We start from the raw sequence: 20,376 nt of genomic DNA, 5'->3' as shown, positions 1-20,376 counted from the left end.
ACTGCATGGAGACAGCACTTTTTGATATTGGCTAATTTTGTATCCATCATTTTTTAAAATCATACTTAAAAATACCTCGCAACAAGAAAAAACAACAAACGAGATGAAGTAGATCTTCATGTGCCATTATGCAATTGTTTTCCCGCTGTATCTACTCTGAAATCTAATGATCCCCCATTACATTGCCTAAATTTGCATATGATCAAAAAATATCCCCCACTTTACAACGTAAAGTGATCCTCTTGCTTTAGTACATTTAATATCAGATACTTGAAGACTTTTCCTATTAATACTAGCCTGTTAGAATGTGTGTGTCATTTTTTAACAAAGTAATATTTTAACACTAAATCTTTACCTTTACATAAGTATGACTTTTGTGGACAACACTGAGTCTATTTCCAGTCTCTAAAAGTCTACTCTGTGTAGTTAATAGAGGCCTCGTCTACTGTCTGATGCTAACCTTAGTACAGATAAACAAACTACTTGTTGTGTAGCCCACACTATGTCTCACATCACTTTTTGCTGTTGATTTCACATTTAGTCTTGAAAAATACAACCAGCAAACTGCCAACCTTGTGTGCTTCGGTCTCCTTGATGTTTTTGTCTCTGATAAGTAGGCTTGTCTGTGCTGTTGTGTTTCATGTTGAGACTGTTGTGGCTGGGGGTAAATAGACTATAAAATGTACAGACAAGGGGTGTCTTTCTGCTCCTTCAAGTGCTGGAGGGGAGTGGTGGGGGGATCTCAGTGTAGAAAGCTCCCCAGCTCCAGCAGTGTAAAGCAGCTTGAAGTGCCTCTGTGCCTCTTCAGTGAGCGACTGTCACCATTCATACACCTGTTTTGTTGGGGTACGCTGATTGACACGCATGGCCCGCCCCCTGCACTTGTCCGTTTATTGTAATTGGTTGGACACTGGTGTATATGGAAATTCCCCCGCGCGACCCTTGGCTCACACCTTCCCGCCGCCAGTCAGCAGGAGAATGCGCGAGGCCACTGGTGGACTGTAAACCCAGCACGGTCCCTCTCACGCCACTAGAGACAGCTGCTGACGGTAACCGGCCGCTGTAGACCACCGTCACTCCACAACGACCCACAACTCCTGTGAAGAGGGCGACAACATGCCGCGATCCTTTCTAGTGAAGAAACAGCAGAGCAGTAAGAAACCAAAGTATGGAGGACTGGTCTCTCAGACTGAGGGTAAGGCTCTTTGTGCTCTCTGGCAGTCTCACTCGCATGGCTCGTTTTAGAAAAAAGTAACGGTCAGAGGACGAAGAGTAACAAAGTAGTCCAGAAGTGCAGTTTTGGTACATGGACACTTTATCATATTCATGTTGCCTGTGGCGAGATCTTTTCATTTTTCAGAGGGAAATAACTGTTTCCTGGATGAAGATTTTAACAGCAAACAGCCTCGAGTTAGGCCTAGATATAAATGATACAATGCAGTTGTATATACTACCCAGCACTAGCTACATTACACCTGCTATATAAAAAGACTCCTTACATATGCTTATCATACCTTATGACGCCAAGATTTACAATGGTTTATTTCATTTTCTAAGCACATTTTACTGCTTAAACTGTGAATGCATGACTTTTACTTAACATGTTGGCTGAGTACTTTAATGTCATGTTTAAAGGCACACAATCATTAGGGACAAATGATTCACAGAGATTAGAAACACCTGTTTTGTTTTTGTTTTTGTATTTAAGGTGAGTAGTTCTGATTTAATTATTTTATTATGGTAAATGTTTTAAATCAGCACAGCCTTTCAGAGTTGAATACATATGTTTTGTCTGTAGCAGGTAACAGGAAAGTAATGCTGCAGAAAGAGAAACAAGAGAGTTGTGTGGCCACAAACCAAAACGTAGTTTTGTGTTTAGCAGGTGCAAATTCTGTCCCCAAAGAGTTATTGCATTGTCCTCAGGTCCTTGAGAGACCAGAAGGGCCCCATTAAGCAGCCTCAGGACCCTATGTAGTGGCCTTCCAAGCTCCTCCTGATAAATCCCTCCTTCAACCTTTGTATTTGTTCCAATACAGCCCTTAAAGTGAGCTTGAGCGTCCCCCCTCCCCATCACACTGTATTGATGAACTACCATTACCATCAGAATAGAGCCAAGAAACAAGAGTTGGGAATAAGACAGAAATAATAATCCGTTTAACGGAAAATATACATGCATGTGAGCTGTACAAACTTGGCCAACCGGGTTAGATTTTGGCTTAAAAGGCTTTTAAAGATTCTATCACAGTAACTCAACCCAATTGGCAGAATTAGCATTGGGTTAGGAAAAGAGCATGTTTTTGGGTTATCTGGTTCTGTCGTTACATACACGGCTGAAAAGCTCCCAACACCTCACCACCCTCTCTATCTCCTGACATGAAAGTCAGCTCATAAATGTGTAATGTGAATGTGATATGACATATATTGTAGAAATGTTGATATGTCCCGTATGACATGTACAACATTTGAACATTGGTGTTTTGCAGAAAAGTAAATGACAACATTTTATTCTGGAGATTCAGCTGAGTAATTGTATTGTAATTGTGTTCTTGAGTGAAGATTAGGATTAGAATTTAAGATCCTGAAGACAAATTTGAAGTTTTCTTTTTAACAGCAATTCAAAAATAAAGGGAAGACAGTACAGATGAAAGCACCACACCTATCGTCATGCTGTGCCTATGCATGCAGTGATTACTTCAATTAGAGAATCAATTAATATTTTCCCATTAAAATACTTGCACTTACACTATGTTCTGTACTACTTATTTAATATTTATAATGCATTTTAAACTCAGAAGCTCGGCTAATGTTTCATCAGGGCTGTGAGGGTGTGGTTTAATCAGATGATGGTTTAATCAGTGATGAAAGAGGGCAGCAGTGAGTACACTAATTCGAGACATAATATCTGTGCCAGTATATGCAATACACATTTGCCTTTCTAATTTTAAACTGAAAGAACATTTAAAGTTAGCGATAGAAACATACATATGTAAGAATGAACTAGTTTTTAAGCTTCTAAATGTAGCTCATATAGCTCCTAATTTCAATTGATTTTAATGTAATACACCCACTTCTACAGCAAATTTATAGCCCAACATAAAGCTGTCATTCCCAGCTACAGAGGCTCGTACGATAAATCTAAAAGTTGAGACGAGCAAGAGATTGTGATAACAGGTTAATTTGGTTTGTCATCTCTAGAAAAAAACAGAAGATTTCTCGATAAAACAAATTAATTTATCACAAGAAAACAATTTCATAAGATTCCTAAGAGAGGACCATTACATAAACACACTACTCTGTGGGTTTCAAATAGGGATCCCGATCAGGTTTTTTTTTTTTTTACCCTGATCCGAGTCATTTAATATTCAGTATCTGCCGATACCAAGTCCCTGTGGCTCTTTCTTATTCTGCATATCCTATTGCAACATTGGTTTGTTGTTTTTTCCTTTTACAAAAACAACCTAGTAAACAAGTAAGTAACTAAAAAATGTCTTTGGCTCTCATCAGTTCCATTTCCCAGTGAGCAAAGAGTGGTCTAGATCACGTCTTTTAGATGTCATTTAAGATGTTTTGTATTGTTTTGTTTTGCTTTTAACCTCTGTGAGGCACTTTTTGCTACTGAAACGTAGGAAAAGTGCCATATAAATAAAGTTGATTTGATTTGATTTGACATCCAAGACGTCTAAAAGACGTTCTCTGGGGAGCCAGAATGAAAGTTTTTTATACGTCTTTTCTGGACGTTGTATAGACGTTTATATGTGGTTTATCGACTAATTCTGGCTGTCAGTGGACGTCCAGATCATAGCCAGTATGAACGTCTATTCTCAACTAATTCTGGCTGTCAGTGGACGTCCAGATCATAGCCAATATGAACGTCTATTCTCAACTAATTCTGGATGTCAGTGGATGTCTAGATTATGGCCTGACTATTGACATTGCCAGGCCATGATCTGGACGTCCATTGACAGCCAGAATTAGTCGATAAATGACGTTGAGAAAAGACGTCCAGTCAGGCCATAATCTAGACACCCACTGACATCCAGAATTAGTTGAGAATAGACGTTCATACTGGCTATGATCTGGACTGCCACTGACAGCCAGAATTAGTCGATAAACGATATATAAACGTCTATACAACGTCCAGAAAAGACGTATAAAAAACTTTCATTCTGGCTCTCCAGAGGACGTCTTTTAGACGTCTTGGATGTCCATAAATGATGTCTAAAAGACGTGATCTAGACCACTCTTTGCTCACTGGGTTAGTGCAGCTTTGGAGTAAAACTATAACACTCAAATGAAGAACATCACAATTCCACTTCAAAGTGGTGTAATAGCTTTATGTAACTTTGACATTTGCAGTCACAAAAATCTAAATCAGAATTCCACTTGGTGCAGCTTTATAGTAATACAAATATACTTGAACAGAAATCTCAATTCCACTTAAAAGTGGTACAAACTGCTTAACCTGAATATTCAACAAAAAAATTAATTCAATAAAAGAAATTCAATAAATCACTTCCACTTAAATGCAAGACAGCAGCTTAACCTGAACAACAACAAAAAAGACAGTTTTTAGCAGCATTACAGTAAAACCTAAATATCAAAATACAATTTGAAGGCAATTTCTTTCTTCCAAGTGCTATTGGAGCTCTTTCTCAATCTCATTGAGTTATCTATCCTCTTACTCTCACTTACAAGATTCCTGTTATGGATAACCAGCATCTCTACCCTGTTAGCAGACAGGCGGTTCCTCTTCTTATCAATGATCTTTGAGACTGCACTAAAAAGTATCTCACTGTCCACACCTGTGCTCACAGAGAAACTTGGTAGCAACAGCAGCCAGTGATGGAAATCGTGTGGCATTTGCTCTCCACTAATGTAGTGGATTGTCTGACCTTAAGATGGTTTGCTCCGTGAGGTAAGTCTGCACCTGAGCAACTGCTGATGAGGTGCTCACAGACCCTGTCTCCGTCTCACTCTCCTCCAAGATCTCGTCAAAGACACTGCCCAGGCTGCTGCTTGCTGTGTTTTGAGGTGGTGCCTTTTCCACAGGCTCTGCCTCCTCTGACACTTCACTGGTGGCCCTCCTTACCTCCATCTTCTCCACCTCTTGAATGAGAGCATCCTTAGCAGGCCTCAGGCTGTCCGATTTGGTGAAATATCTGAAAATAGATACATGATGTAAAGTATCAAACCATTCACATAACTAAATCTACATTTAAAAAAAAGAATTTGGCTTAAATACTGTGCTGACTTACATTTCATTCATTATAAAGTATTATATCGGATTCATTATGAAGGAAAACAGGCTTAAAACAGGAAACCATGTTTAAAAAACCTGCGTAGACCCGCTAATGTTGGTGGGAAAGCGGTATAAGAGGGTTCCTGATTCCCTGGTCAGTGGTCTGCTCTCAAGAAAGGACACATTTCTGGACTGTTATGGCAGGGATCACATCAGCCGTAGTTGCAGTTTCTGCACACACAACCCTTATCAGCTCTTCAAAGGCAGCTAAAACCTCCACTCTCTTCAGTCAGTGTAGCTGGGAGGTTGTGGTCAGCAGCATAGACACTCAGGGGCCACTTTTTCTCCAGTAGGCTCTGGATCATGTAGAGAGTGCTGTTCCATCTAACTTGCACATCTTGCTGTAGGTGTTACAATTTGTTACGATTTCAAAATAAAACAGGAAACACAAGAACAACAAGAACCGGGATCATGACAGTAGGCGCTTGACAGGCATTTTCATTTCATTCTGGATATCTTCCAGGCATGAGTAGGCCTGTGGTGAGTGCCTGAAAGGGCCTACCATCTTCCTTGCATTAGCGAGTGGGTCTGTGATGCTGCGCTGTGACAGCAGACCCTCGTATACAGACAGCTGTGTGTGTGCATCCATTGCTGTTTTCATATTCCTTGCGTTGTCACGTAAAATGACATCGACCCCTTGCTTGTCTATTTCCCTTGTGTTCAGCATCTCCTTGATTGCCTGTTTTACATGCTCTGCTGTATGAGACCTGTGAAACTTATGAGCATGAAGAACAACACGTTTTAACTAAAAAGTGGAATCAATCCAGTGTGCGTTGAGGCTAAGCAACGACATGTCCCCATGTCACTCCAGATGTCTGTCGTAAAGCTAATAGCAGTCACATCTGTTAAATCACCTTGTAGGTATTCACAAACTTTGCTGTACATCTACCAATATGTAGACAGCTAACATAGACCCGAAACATTGAATAGCCAATGCCCACTGAATAAAGAATGAAATAAATTATTTTGAACATGCTTTTATCGAACAAACTGCACATGAATACCCAACCAATTAAGCAGAACATTAATTTAAATAAGACATTATAATTATATGAAATTAAAGTTTAATTTCCCCTGCTCCCTTTAAATTATTTTCTTGTAAACTCAACCAAAACATCTCTTACCATGCAGAGTTGAAATAAATAAAAAAAATCCAGGGGGAAATAACTTACATAATTAAATAAATATAAATTAAACATGGCACTTTATATTAACTGTAATGTCTCTCATCACAATCATCAAGGCCCTTGACTGCCTAACAAGGGGCAGAGATCTATAGTATGAACTGAAATAGAGTAGGGCCAGCCCACTAAATCAAGAGAAAATAAAATCAGGAAAAAATATCTACCCTGTAGGTCAAGTTACAACCTTAGTTATTCCCTTAACACAAGTTCTTGGCCCAGAAAACCAGCATGTTAACTTTGTTAGGTTTCCATTCCATTCCATTCCCTGATGTGCTGAAGATGTGCTGATGTACTTACACAGTACCTGTCTTTGTAACACGTTGTAACAGTCAGAGTTATTTAATGTAGCGCCACTAGGTGGCGCCTCCTTTTGTTTAATGGGTAATGTAACCTGTACGATGAAGAAGAGCAGGTGTACTTCCGCTCCTCATGAGAAAGGATACCGCTAACAGAGCGATGTGTTTTTATTTTGTAAACTGTCGGTAGAAGAACCTCGGTGTGTTCGTTTGCACGGATGCCTGTAACATTAGTGCCTTAGAGACCTGGCATGGCATGGTCAGTGTTATGAATAAAAGTGCCGTGCAGAAACCCCCAATGTTGCCTGCCGTCTCTTGAGTAACCGGAGCTACCCGGCGTTGCCGCACTAAAGTGGACCATCACCTTCCCCTTCACCAGCCCACGTTACAACGTCGTCTCTCCTGAATCCAAAATAACTCTATATAGCAGAAGTGCTGTTCTTCGTCGACCATTTTCATCGCTTTTCTCTCCTCCCTCAGCCATCATAACCTGGCAATCACCACCAAACTGATGCCAATTAATTTTGTCAGGGTAGCTAACAGCTAGCTGGGGCTTCATCTGATTGGCCCTTGTATCCAGGGCTCCGTCTGATAGGCTAAATGTTAGCATGCTCACGGTGCATGCATGCCGCATGTAAACAAAATGATTTTTCTTATTCATCGCGTGTCAGGCAGTCTTTTGCGATGTGTTTATCGCACATGTTCATACCGCGATGACGATGAAAATTCGATTTATCGTGCAGCCCTAGGCAGTACCCTTAATGCCCACACACTTTTCAAGATGGGATAAAAGAATCAAGTGATTGACAGTGTCAAAGGCAGCATTCAAATCTAAAAGCACTAAAACAGCCGAGTTTCCTTAGTCAGCAGTTAAGAGAAGATCGTTTAGCCCTCTTAGGAGGGCAGTTTCAGTACTGTGGCGATGTTTAAAACCAGACTGAAACTTTTCATAGATACTAAAGAAAGATTGCAATTGATTAAAAACAATTTTCTCCATGACTTTAGCCAAAAATGGGAGTTTTGAAATCAGCCTAAAATTGGAACAAACCAAATTTCCAGATTTTTCTTTTTTAAAAGAGCCTTTCTTTAATGACAACAAAGATCATATCAATAGTCACTGTTCCTGTCGCCGCGGTGGTTAGCGCAGCCCGCTAGCGCGATAGCTGCGTCTGGGACTCCCGAGTGTAGCCAGGTCTCAATGATTATAATCACACAACTCTCCTGGACGAGTGACCGTGTTGATAGGTGAAGTCGTAGTTCATCCATTTTGTTGTTAAGAGACCTGACGTTGGCAACGAAGAGGCTGAGGAGCGGTGGTCTCCCGGGATTCCTCTTTAGTCAAGCTAGAGCGCCGCCCCGGCAGCCCCGCTTCTGCTTGCACTCCCTCCGCCGGCTCCGCTGCCTGCCACTCGGTATGATCATCCACGGAGGCCCCGATGGTCTGGCTATCTCCGCTGGTATCCGGTGACTATGTGGGAAAGTATCCATAGTGCGATCAGAACAACAACAAACATTTATACTCAGCCAGCAGATGATATTGTGGATGTATCTCTCAAATGCATACTGAAGACCCTTCTGTCGGCTTCTCTCTGATATCACCGAACAGTTTTTCCAGAAATTTGTCGTAATTTCCTTTGGAATATCTCATTGATATCACTGAAAACTCCATATTTCTTATGGTAGGAGCGAAAGCTTGACAGACATAGTAACAGTAATTAAGGGGGGCGGGGCTTAGCGAAGGGTCAATTGTAGCGGAACAAACTTTCGCACGGATGATAAGCTTGGCGTATTTCATTAGCATTGTGTTGGGGCGATGGGGGCAGGTAGGGCTTGAAAATTCCCCCTTGTCCAAAGTGGGGGATGACCGAAAAAGTTTGAGAACCACTGGGTTAGCCTAACTTTACCATGGTAACATAACAAACAGATAAGCACGACACAACGAAGCACGTCATGACTCATGGACAAGTGGGTTGAATTGAAACGGGAAACTTGTGTCAATGTTTATTTCACAAACTAGTTATAAACTTACTGTTTAAGTTTTGATTGTAAGGACAATCTTTTCTCAGGAGAATCAAGGCATATTCCCTGCACTTTATTAGGAAAAAAGGATAGGATAAGGAGATTAGATCAGGATAAAACTGATAACATTGGTGTCTATCAGCCAACTTTTGGCTGATAATTATCCTCAGATAGGCTATAATTCATCTATTCATCCATTCATCCATTCATCCATAGGGGCGCCACAAATGAGGGACGAAAGAAAAACATCAGAATGATTAACTTCTGCTATTTTTTACTAATACTATTTTGGTACTGTTATTTCTAAAACTTGCCCAAATAGCACACAACAACCTATTTAATTAAGTTTCCTGCCACATCAAACGGTGCATCACCCCCTCTTAATTAGTCTCACCCAGTGTTCTTCCTGGAGTTATCTGTGACTGAAACGTGACATGAATAACAGCTGATCAGCAATCATGTCAAAATCAGAATCAGAATCAGAATTCCTTTATTTGTCCCGCAAATGGGGAAATTTCTTTGTCACAGGAGCCAAGGACAGTAATTACAATAAACAATAAAAAAAGTTAAAAAAAATAAACAATATAATTAAAAGATAAGAAATAGAATTGACTCGTATATACATAATATTTACAATATGAACACTGTAGTAATATATGAACAGTGTAATTATAAACAGTGTGGTATTTTTATTTACAAATAATAAATATGAGTATTAAGAATTGTCCAGTTAGTGCAAACCAGAATGTATATGGGATATGTGTAGAGTTTTTTATGGCATAGTGCACATGTGAGGTCTACTGGGAGCAGTGCTGGTTGTACAGTCTAAAATGACCAGGTCCCTCTGGTGCCCAGGCAAGAAAAATTGGGAAAGAGACAGCGATAATGTGATGAATTGCATAGTAGTTACTGTTTGAGCAGAGTGTTGCTAACTTACTTGGAAGATAGTAACGTTTGATAATTTAATAAACAGCTAGTTATCATCAGTTACCCCCACCTTATATTCATTAGGGCATGTTGGAAAGACTAGTCCGGTGTTTGGAAAATATCCTACAAAATCATTTTGTGTGTAATGCAAGTGTAATGCACTTACCATCCACTGTCTGGCTCAAGAAACCAGGCATACATTTTTATTGACATCTCTGCTCCCTGCTAAGTCAGTCAATTAAAACAAGAAAATAACAGCTGATACTTTTTAGCTAAAGATATGCACCCTATCGTCTGTCTTATTTGATTTTCTTAGTATATTTATTTTATTCATTAAATGTTTTATAGAAATTTAATATAATATTTGTACATTATATTCGATTTGAACATTTCATGTATTTTTTTTGAGAGAAATGCTGAATAAATGCATCATGTTTACGAACTCAAAAATAATCGTTTAAATAATCGTGATTTCAATGTTGACCAAAATAATCGTGATTACGATTTTTTCCATAATCAAGCAGCCCTAGTGGATAATGTAACAATCTTTTAAAATGCAAAACATTGTGCACCAAAAAGTGCTTTTTCCCACTAAACTTCTCACATGGTTTCATTTCAATACATTTTCAAATGATCCAATATCTCACCAAAAAGCAAGCTTAGTGAAAAAGTCCACAGAACTTTTTTTTTCTTCTCACATTAATCATCTCACGACCCCTCAGATTTATCTGATGTCCCTGTACATAAAGCTGTATATAAAGTAGTTAAATCTAGCTCCACCTCCAGCAGCGACAATGGTAACATGCTGCTTACACAACACAAGCAGACCACGAGGTCAGGCCGAGGGGCCGAGCAAGTCCGGGGGGCAACCAGAAGTTCAGGCCGATGGGCAGAGCAAGTCTGGGGGGCAACCAGGAGGTCGGGTCGAGAAGCAGAGCAAGTCCGGGGGCGACCAGGAGGTTTGGTGGAGAGGCAGAGCAAGTTCGGCCTTTGGCACTGCTGAGTGTTGTGGTATCTAGGATGTCAGGCTGAATGCAGAGCAACAGAGTCGGCGCAACGAGAGCTTGAGTTGGCCAGGCTGCCATCGGAGAACGGCCAGGGCTAGTAACTGGTTTGCTGATCATGGGATTACTGTGCTTGATTGGCCAGCCAACTCGCTTGACCTAAACCTCATAGAGAATCCATTGGGTATTGTCAAGAGGAAGATGAGAGACACCATACCCAACAATACAGACGAGCTGAAGGCTGCTATCAAAGCAACCTGGGCTACCATAACACTCAGCAGTGCCACAGGCTGATTGCCTCCATGCCACGCTGCATTGATGCAAATATTTGTGCAAACAGGAGCCAAATTATTGAGTGCATAAATGAACATGCTTTTCAGAAGGTCAACATTTCTGTATTATAAATCCTTTTTTGATTGGTCTTATGTAATATTCAAATATTTTCAGATACTGGATTTTTGATTGAGCTGTAAGCCGTAGTCATCAAAATTAAAACAACAAAAGGCTTGAAATATTTCACTTTATGTGTATTGACTCTAAAACATATGAAAGTTTCACTATTTGAATTAAATTGTGGAAAAAAGAGAACGTTTCCAGTATATTCATATTTTTTGAGATACACCTGTATATTGTTCAGAGGACCACATTTTCCTTTATTGTGTTATGTAGCATTTTTGGATCACACTACCTTGCTCAGCATGATCCGCCCTACTCTGCCTCTGATTGGCTACATCCTGCCTGTTAAGTAATGCACAAGTGCAACTCTCACCAAAGACTGAACAGAGGCAAGAGGTCTCACTATGTAGCTAGAATGGAGCGTTCAAGACACATTGTGAAAAGGGATGCTGCAGCAATGCACCATATGCAAAAATGAATGTGTTTTTGAAAAAAATATTAAAAAATAGCATAATATGACCTCTTTAATATTACAGACAGGATTTAGTCAATATTTCACACAGATGATGTCAGTACTCATATGTACATCACAGCACCATCTGCCCTTTTTTAGGGAGAAAGTAAGGAACAGTTGTGTACAAAACTAATGATTTTACCTGGTCGTTCCTTCAACAGGGTTGAAGCCAGAGCTGCTTCTTGTTTGTACCTGGAGTAAGAATTTCATGATTTACTAACTGTACACAATATATAACAGTGGCATTGCTACAGTTAGACACATGTAATAAACCACGTAATGTTCTCCTACTGGGTCCATACAATTGCAATTTACAGTCAGCTATTATAAATAAAGGCAACTAGTAACTGACAGCAGAGCAAGAATACATCAAGTACTTATTGTTCTTTGCAACAAAAGCTGTGATATAGCCCCAAGAAACAAATGTATTCTACACCACATCATGTCAGCCATTTGGTATAATTTGTTAAATTTCGACATCTCTTACCTAGCTACATCACAGTATTTCCTATGAAGCAAACCACAGAAGAGAGCAAAAAGATTGCAAAAGTTTAGGATTAACTGAACTTGCCAGAGTATTTGATGCCACACAACACTTAGTTACACGTCTACTCATACCGAGAGGATGAGGACAAAAAAGGAGCCGGTGTGGAGGAAAGTGAGCCAGGAAGTCGGACTACCTGGTAAGTCATGGAAGTAGTGTCTCAGCACAGCATAGCTCTGATTGATCCAAACCCCTTCCAGGGAGCAAGCAAGCATAGGGCCACCAGTTGAATAGGCCTGATCAATATTAAAAAAACATTTATAGGTTTCAAATGAACACATTCTTGTCTATTTTTGCCCTCCTTAGGAATAAGGGAAATGATTGCTGTTTTGACTGCTGTGTTTCTATGGTATACCAAAATATAAAGTACCCAATTATAAACCCTTATCAACATAGGTGCTAACTTATCCTTCAGCACCTTATACCATTCAGAGGTGAAGTTGACCACACCAGGGACGCTCCCTGCCTTCAGTCTTGTAATGGCCATATTCATTTCTTTAAGTGTCACCTCAGCTCTATGAATATTATTTGGGGTTTCTGTGTATTCTATAATAATATACATTTTTATTTTATTTTTATATTAACAATGGATCAAATGCCAATGTTTAATTTCAAAATCGGTCTTTAGCTCCCCTCAGCTTTATTTCTGAGCTTTATAGTGCATTTCAGCTCATTGTTCAGCTGCCTGACCAACTTTACGGTCTTGGTTCACTCTCACTGCTCTCACTGCTCTCAGAACCAGGCAGACACATTTAGAGACTAGCTGATGAACATAGTGAAGCATTAAGCACAGAAAGAAACAGATATTTCCCTCAGGAGTTGGAGGAGACCAAACAAAATATTGAAATGTATATTCATCAAGTGGACACAAACACCACTACAAATGAATAAGTTCTTCATATCAATGGTCAATGTTAATTCTCTACTTATTGTGTTCTCTGCTTGTTTCTGCTGAGAACAAATGGTCAACAAAGATTATTGCAGGTTGAAGTATATAAGGCTCTATATATCCAGCATCGAGAGGAAGAATGATCACAACAACCTATAACCTGCAATGACTACATTAATCAATGGACCTCACAACTAAAATTACCGTGTGTGTGTGTGTGTGTGTGTGTGTGTGTGTGTGTGTGTGTGTGTGTGTGTGTGTATTCCACAGAGGCCCCCTGCAGCACCCACGAAGATTTACTGCTGCACAATGACATCACCCCTCACCATCATTGTTCAGCCCCGAGTCCAAGGCACTGGCAGTCTCTCTCCTCCTCTTCCTCCCTCAGAGCAGATCGACTGCATCTTTCATCTTCTCCAAACACCTTCCCTCTCTCCTATTTAGGTCACTGTTCGGAGGCGTTCAGTGGAAGCCCTACATACACCTATAAACCAGTTGAATCTTTTACCAAAGTAAACCTGGAAATCCAGTGTGTCACAGGAGAACACAGGAGAAGTGAGAGCTTCCTCCCTGCATCCCTCCCTCATCTGGCCCTCTTTCCAGCCATCCCTCCTGGCGGTAGCAGCCAGGAGAGCTTCGAGTGTTTGGACTGTCATAAAGAGCACTTGAGCTTCTCAGGCCTGGCCAAACACAAGCAGCTCCAGTGTGAGTGGAGCAGCAAGAAGTACTTTAGCTGTAAGTACTGTGAGAAGGAGTATGTCAGCCTGGGAGCACTCAAGATGCACATCAGAACACACACACTGCCCTGTGTGTGTAAACTCTGTGGCAAGGCATTCTCCAGACCCTGGCTGCTTCAGGGACATATACGAACACACACAGGTCAGTAAAACACCCACATTCCCACGTTTAAGGGTGTCTTCTAGTGTGCAAACAATACTCAATTTTGGGGACTGATGATGATCATCAGTGTGCTGAAACAGTAAACTTCACTGGGAATCTAATAATCATAAACTATCCTGAGCATCATTTTCTACATTATAATCTCTTAAAAAATCATGTAATATTGGCGCATACCAATATATTTATATCTGTGATAGGCCAATGTCAGCTGATAGTATTGGCCAACCGATATATCAGTCAGGCTCTAGTGTGTCTTAAGTGCATTAGAACATTTATTTAAAAAAAAAAAGGGGCTGTCAAAGTTAACACGATAATAATGCGTTAACGCAAAATCCTCTTAATGGCGTTAATTTTGACGTGTGATTAACACACACGTTATGTCTCCATAGTTTGAGAAACAGGAAGCGATGCAGCAGTAAAGTTGCGGATGGCAGCAGAAACAAACCTTCTTAAGCAGAAATGGATAAGAAAAGGGTCTTTTGAATAGCAAGTTCAGCATCAAAGCCCTGCCAGATGGTTCTCAAGAACAAAGGTTTCATTTACTATCGATGTGAAGTTACCACCGGAGCAAAAGTCGAGTCTCAAATACCACTTAATGACCAAGCACACAGCTGATACAGAGAGCCCTCCTCGCCAAAGGCAGACAAAGCTGGATAGTTTGCAACAGAGACGCCTGGACAACTCTACACGCGACAAAGTTTCAACAGCGATAGCTAAATGGGTGGCTACAGCTTGCAGGCTGATTAACATTGTTTAGTTAACCTCTACAAGTGTAAAGTTGGACACTACATTGTGTTAGTATTACTAAGGAATGTTACATTCAGGTCAGTATGCCCATCTGTTGTTGCTTGTTGGGCTTGAGTTTGCCATGTTATGCTTTCAGCATAGTTTTTGAGCATGCAGTACCTTTGAGGTTATTCTGGAGAATACTCTGGACAGCATTTGTCATTGTTTTGAATTGTTGCAATAATAATAAACATACATTTGCATAAAGCAAGCATGTTTGTCCATTCCCATGTTGATAAGAGTATTAAAAAATTGAAAAATATCCCTTTAAGGTACATTTAGAACAGATTAAAAATGTGCAATTAATTTGCGATTAATCAAAAATTAACTATGGACAATCATGCGATTAATCCCGATTAAATATTTTAATCGATTGACAGCCCTAATAAAAAAAAAAGGAAATAACCCTCCTGAAGTCATAGTGATGTCATCTGGGCTTGGACACCACATTTACATAGAAAGTTGTGTTAGAAAACTGCAGACATGATGCTGAAAGGAGTGTGCATTTACGAGCAAGAGGCCTAGTAGTATATGCTATTGGTTGCGTTATTGGAAATGTGGGATCCAGTGTTTTTGATTTTCAACTATACTAAATACATACTAGATATGTCTGCTGTTTTGATTTATGACATTTGAGTCCACTGACTGTTTGTTTCAGAGAATTACAAAAAGTCTGATGTAGCCTTAAGTCAGGATACTGTGTGTTTAAAAACACATCTTACATCTGGCTTGTCTTCTAAGGATCAAGTCTTACACCACCTTCGCCTGTACAAATGCACACACCAACTCTTGATCGCCCACTCTCTCCTTTCCTGGTAGCAATGCCAGTTCACCATAGCCAGGCAACTTCCAATTTGCATACAGCCATGGTCGAGTTGAAGTTTGTGACATAGGGCCAGCTGACACGTGTTGACCCATTCAAATAGACCCCCATTGCGGGGTCTGAATGGGGTATTGTTGGGAATGTGGTTGGGATTAACAAGAAGCTTCATAGATTTCCAGAAACAGGAAACAACAACCCCCAGTTATTATGACTGACATGAATGTCTGTGTTCCTTCTGCAGGAGAAAAACCATTCTCTTGCTTTCACTGCAGCCGAGCCTTTGCTGACCGATCCAACCTGCGAGCTCACCTCCAAACCCACTCTGAAGTGAAAAAGTACCAGTGTGCAAGCTGCTTCAAGACTTTCTCCAGGATCTCACTGTTAGCCAAGCACCAGGAGGCAGGCTGCCCGCTGTCCTGACAGCGTGTAACCATCAACCTGCTCTAGAATACTGTAGATTCTGTAGTCACTTTTGGCACAGCCAAAAAAGACCCGCTAGGATCTTTGCAAAACTTAGTGTGTGGACCACAAAGCCCCATGCCTGAACAGTGGACAAATAATGTGTCATGTAAAGACACTTTTTTCAAAAGAATGATTTTTCACAGCAAGCCTGAAACAAAATGAAAAAAGCACCCATACACTTAAATCTGTGTTAAAATGTTTATAATAGAATATAGAATATGTGTTGCTCTTTTGTACAATAATAATATTAAACATATTTTTGCACAGATTTGATTGTGTGTATGCTTTTTTATTCAATTTGATTGTTTACAGCTCCAGAACCGCAGCTAAGTCTGATACTGACTGACTGGTGTTTGCGCTTCTCTCTTTCTCAACAGTAGAAGAAGCTTGCTCATGAACATTTGTGTACAACCCCATTCCAGAAAAGTTGGGATGCTAATTTGCTAATCCTTTTTGACATATACTCAATTGAGAACAGTATACAGACAATATATTTAATATTTTACCTCATTAACTTTATTGACTTTTGGAATATATATGCTTATTCTGAAATTGATTCCAGCAACACATTTCAAACATTTGGGACAGATGAGATACACCACTCTGTGATACACATGATTGTATAAATCATACTTGGGCTCAAGAACCCTTGCCTGTGATTACTATTGCTGGCATGGAGGCATAATGTTTTCAGGTGTTCTGTCTGTCTGATCTTGTCTGTCTGCTTCTTGTGAACCCCTTGAGGGAATGTCTTCAATGTCAGAAACCAGACTGACTACCACAAGCACTTTCAGTCAGGCCAAACACCCACTGACTGTCTCAGTCTTTATAGTCTTGGCGCTCCCCCACTGTAATGGACACTCATAACTAGGCCTGTCTCATTTATCACGATTGCCTGATTGCGATTACTTCAAGTGACCGTAATCATTTTACAGAATATTCAAGGGAACTTTAGGCCAAGTTCATGAAAAAAACATTAAATGCCATATCTCCATCACTTATTCCTCTGTTTGAAATTTGACTTGCGCTCTTTGAAACTACATCATCTCATTGTGACCTCTTCTGCTACTGGGTAGGGCATTCTCTTTCAGCTCATATTTATTGCCTTCCAAAGAATGATGACTGCAGAAATGTGCCAATAACAGGTCTCTTGTAGCATTCAGTGCATTTGACAACTCTTGATGCTGAATTTTAGTATTTTTAAACCCAGTTTGCAATTGTAAATTAATTTATTCAGTACAGGTTATGATTTTTAGTTATTTGTCAGATTTCAAATTTTAATATCATCACCACAATAATAATACTACCATTATGATCAAGGATCCATATGGTAAGGTCTGTCTGGACAACAGGCACTCCTGGAACAATGAGCAAAACAGTGAAAAATTAACATGTTCTCACTTACAGTGTAGTCAGGGATTATTGAATTCAGAGGAGTATTATTTTTGTGCTACACCTTAAAGTCACCAGAACAAACAGCTGACTGAATGTTAAGGTTGCATTAATGATATTCCTTCTTCAGGCAAACATAGTAAGACTTGATGGTCAAAGTCAAATGGGAAGCAATCCAAAAATACACTGTGTTTCAGAGAAAACAGAACACCAAGCTTAAGTGGTGTTCCATGGTACATTTGTTCAGAAAGGGCCAGGCTTCTGTCTTATCAGCTGGAGCAGGTAGCAGAGTGAGTATTCAGTTACATTAGGATAGTACTGAATGACATCAAGATAAGGAGATTTGTCATGAAGTTGTCTTGTTTCTGTATAAAAACTGCATTTTGTTTTAAATAATCTCAAGCTGTCTTAGAGACCAAAATGTTAGTGTTAGTACTACTGTAAAAAATAAACTTGTTGTATGCTCTGTTTAACACTGCACTGTAATGTATATTTTTGTATGAAATGCTTGCTGACTTGATAAAAATAACACCCTGAGCTTTTTATGTACAACCTGAGGGAACAGATGAAATACTGGTTTTATCTTTACACTGGAGGTGATAACTCCAAACTTAATTTCACTGTTAACTAATTTATTTTCACATTACTTTTCATATAAAACATTTGCAGAACCTTTTTGCTTGCTCTTGGTGTGCATGTGTTAGCCTGTAGTGCATTTGAAAAAATCAAACATTTCCTCAGAGGAACAAAGATTCCTATCTTGAATTTAATTGCAGCAAAAGTTGAGCTTAAGATTAGTTTAGAAACTCATAAATGTTATCCCTATTTAAAGACTAACCCACTGTCTGCCTTCTGTATTGCACTCTCTCGCGTTAAATGAATGCAGAAGCACAGTTAGGCAAAACATATTTTTACTGACAGTAAAAGCGTGGATAGGCATACAGTATGCTGCTTAGATCACATTTTACTGCGTCTGATGACTTCAAGTATCTCAAACTGTGATATATCACTAATCCAGAGATGGTTATGACTTAGGAATTGTTAACACAACAGTGGTTTTGCATACCACAGAAACATTTTGTTGGGTTCTGGCCATTTGTTTACGCAACAAAAGCGTTTTTGGGGGTCTTTTGGGGGAGCAAATTCTGTAAAAGTCTTTAGACAGTAGCGATAACACCAACAACAACCAAAACACTTAGTTACAGAAGATGTGCAACAGATACTAGTGTGGACATGATTTCATGACTTGGGCTCTCTATAAGAATGCATAAAGGTAACATGTACAAGCAGAAAAAGAGTGGACCCAGAATGCTGTCTTAAGGAATTCCAACATCTGTATTTAAATAATCACTTATTATTAGTCAGTAGATTAGAGACATATATAGTGTCTCGACAATGTGCGGTTTAATAAAAAGATGATCCACTCTTTCCAGCAGCAGCAAATAAACTTGAATGGTGTCACAATGCTGCAAACACTTGCCCTGCCCTACACCTGTAGTACAAGTCTGAGCACCTGTTGTTTGCCCTGCAGAATGGCTCCGTTGTGATGTAATGGAATGCTATGAATAGGAACCGTCTGTGGAACAAGTCTAAATATTCCCAGCAAGTCAGCCAGGTTCATTTTCAGAACACACAGATGCTATTCTGACTCCCTGCAGGCCTATAAATACATGGAAAGCTGTTATATTAGGCATGAGAGCAGCTCTCCCTCTCACACTGTGTCAGTAATACAAGACAGCACTGCCAGATTTAGCTGCTGTCAAGACATGAGGCCTATTATTAGGCTGCAATATTACAGGAGGTAATGCAGTAAAAAAGTGTGTGTGTGTGTGTGTGTGTGTGTGTGTGTGTGTGTGTGTGTGTGTGTGTGCTGCTTGTTAATTAGGGCTGAAGGATAGAGAAGGTCAGATGATGTGGTGAAGTCAGATGAGGGGAAGCAGGAGGAACTTTAAAGGTTCTGTTTTGATTTATTTGTTATAGTGACATGAATGACATTAACATTACATTTGAACATTTCCTTTCAGTCAGTATAGAATTAAAATAATGAACATATGGCTATGCAAGGACTGTTTGGCTTGTGTGTCTACTAACTATTAAGAGACAATGACGACACAGAAGTACATGGAATGTATTATAAGAATGCATGCATATGTGTGTGTATGTGTGTGTATATATATATATATATATATATATATATATATACACATATATATACATATATATATGTATATATATGTATGTGTATATATATATATATATATATACACATATATATAATATAAACGTTATATATGTATTAGGGCTGTCAATCGATTCAAATATTTAATAGTGATTAATTGCATGATTGTCCATAGTTAACTTGTGATTAATTAACAAAAGCAAAATGGTTCAAAGTGCCATGCACAGACAAAGAAAGACTACAAACAAAATGGCTGATTAAAAGGGACAACAAGATGGTTGATCAAAGAGTTGGACTCGGGTCCAAGATGGTGGATCACCACTTCTTTGATTGAAAAAACTTGCTTGGTAGTATAGGGCCCTGATTTGGTCAATATCAATACTCACTTCACAGAGTAACATTTGAAAATATTCTGTTTTCGCCCCCTCCTGATGCCCGACTCTCTCCTCTGCCGCTTCATGGTTCTCCTATCCCTGTTTGACGTATCTTCCTCTCCCCGGTGTCATAGTCCTGATCAGAGCTGCTGTAAATCACCTCAGTACTGTATCCCCTGTCCAGCCTAGTCAACTGGGAGGTGGCTTAGCCCGGTTGAGCTGAGCCCAGTTGCCCACAGTGACTCCAGAGGCCATCCAAGGTTGCAGTGCGGGCAGACTCCATTCAGTTAATATGGCCACTTAGCTGAACAGCTAACTGAGCAACTAGCTACCGGGCAACTAGTCATTAAAACCAAAGATATAGCAGCAAAGAGTATAGTATGCAGCA

The 20,376-nt window shown here is 39.8% G+C and overlaps 1 protein-coding gene across 1 annotated transcript; it reads left to right on the top strand.

The window, feature by feature from the left end:
• Positions 1-912: 912 nt before the first annotated feature.
• Positions 913-16,242, top strand: snai3 (snail family zinc finger 3). Its single transcript, XM_084375990.1, has 3 exons — positions 913-1,195; positions 13,343-13,951; positions 15,823-16,242. Exons 1-3 carry the CDS (start codon positions 1,117-1,119, stop codon positions 15,999-16,001), a joined length of 867 nt encoding a protein of 288 aa, XP_084232116.1. The 5' UTR covers positions 913-1,116; the 3' UTR covers positions 16,002-16,242.
• The last annotated feature ends 4,134 nt before the right edge of the window (positions 16,243-20,376 follow it).

This window comes from Pagrus pagrus (genome assembly GCF_965226575.1).
Source record: "Pagrus pagrus genome assembly, chromosome: 15".
Taxonomy (NCBI): Eukaryota; Metazoa; Chordata; class Actinopteri; order Spariformes; family Sparidae; genus Pagrus; species Pagrus pagrus.
This window is presented reverse-complemented; position numbering and strand designations above follow the sequence as displayed.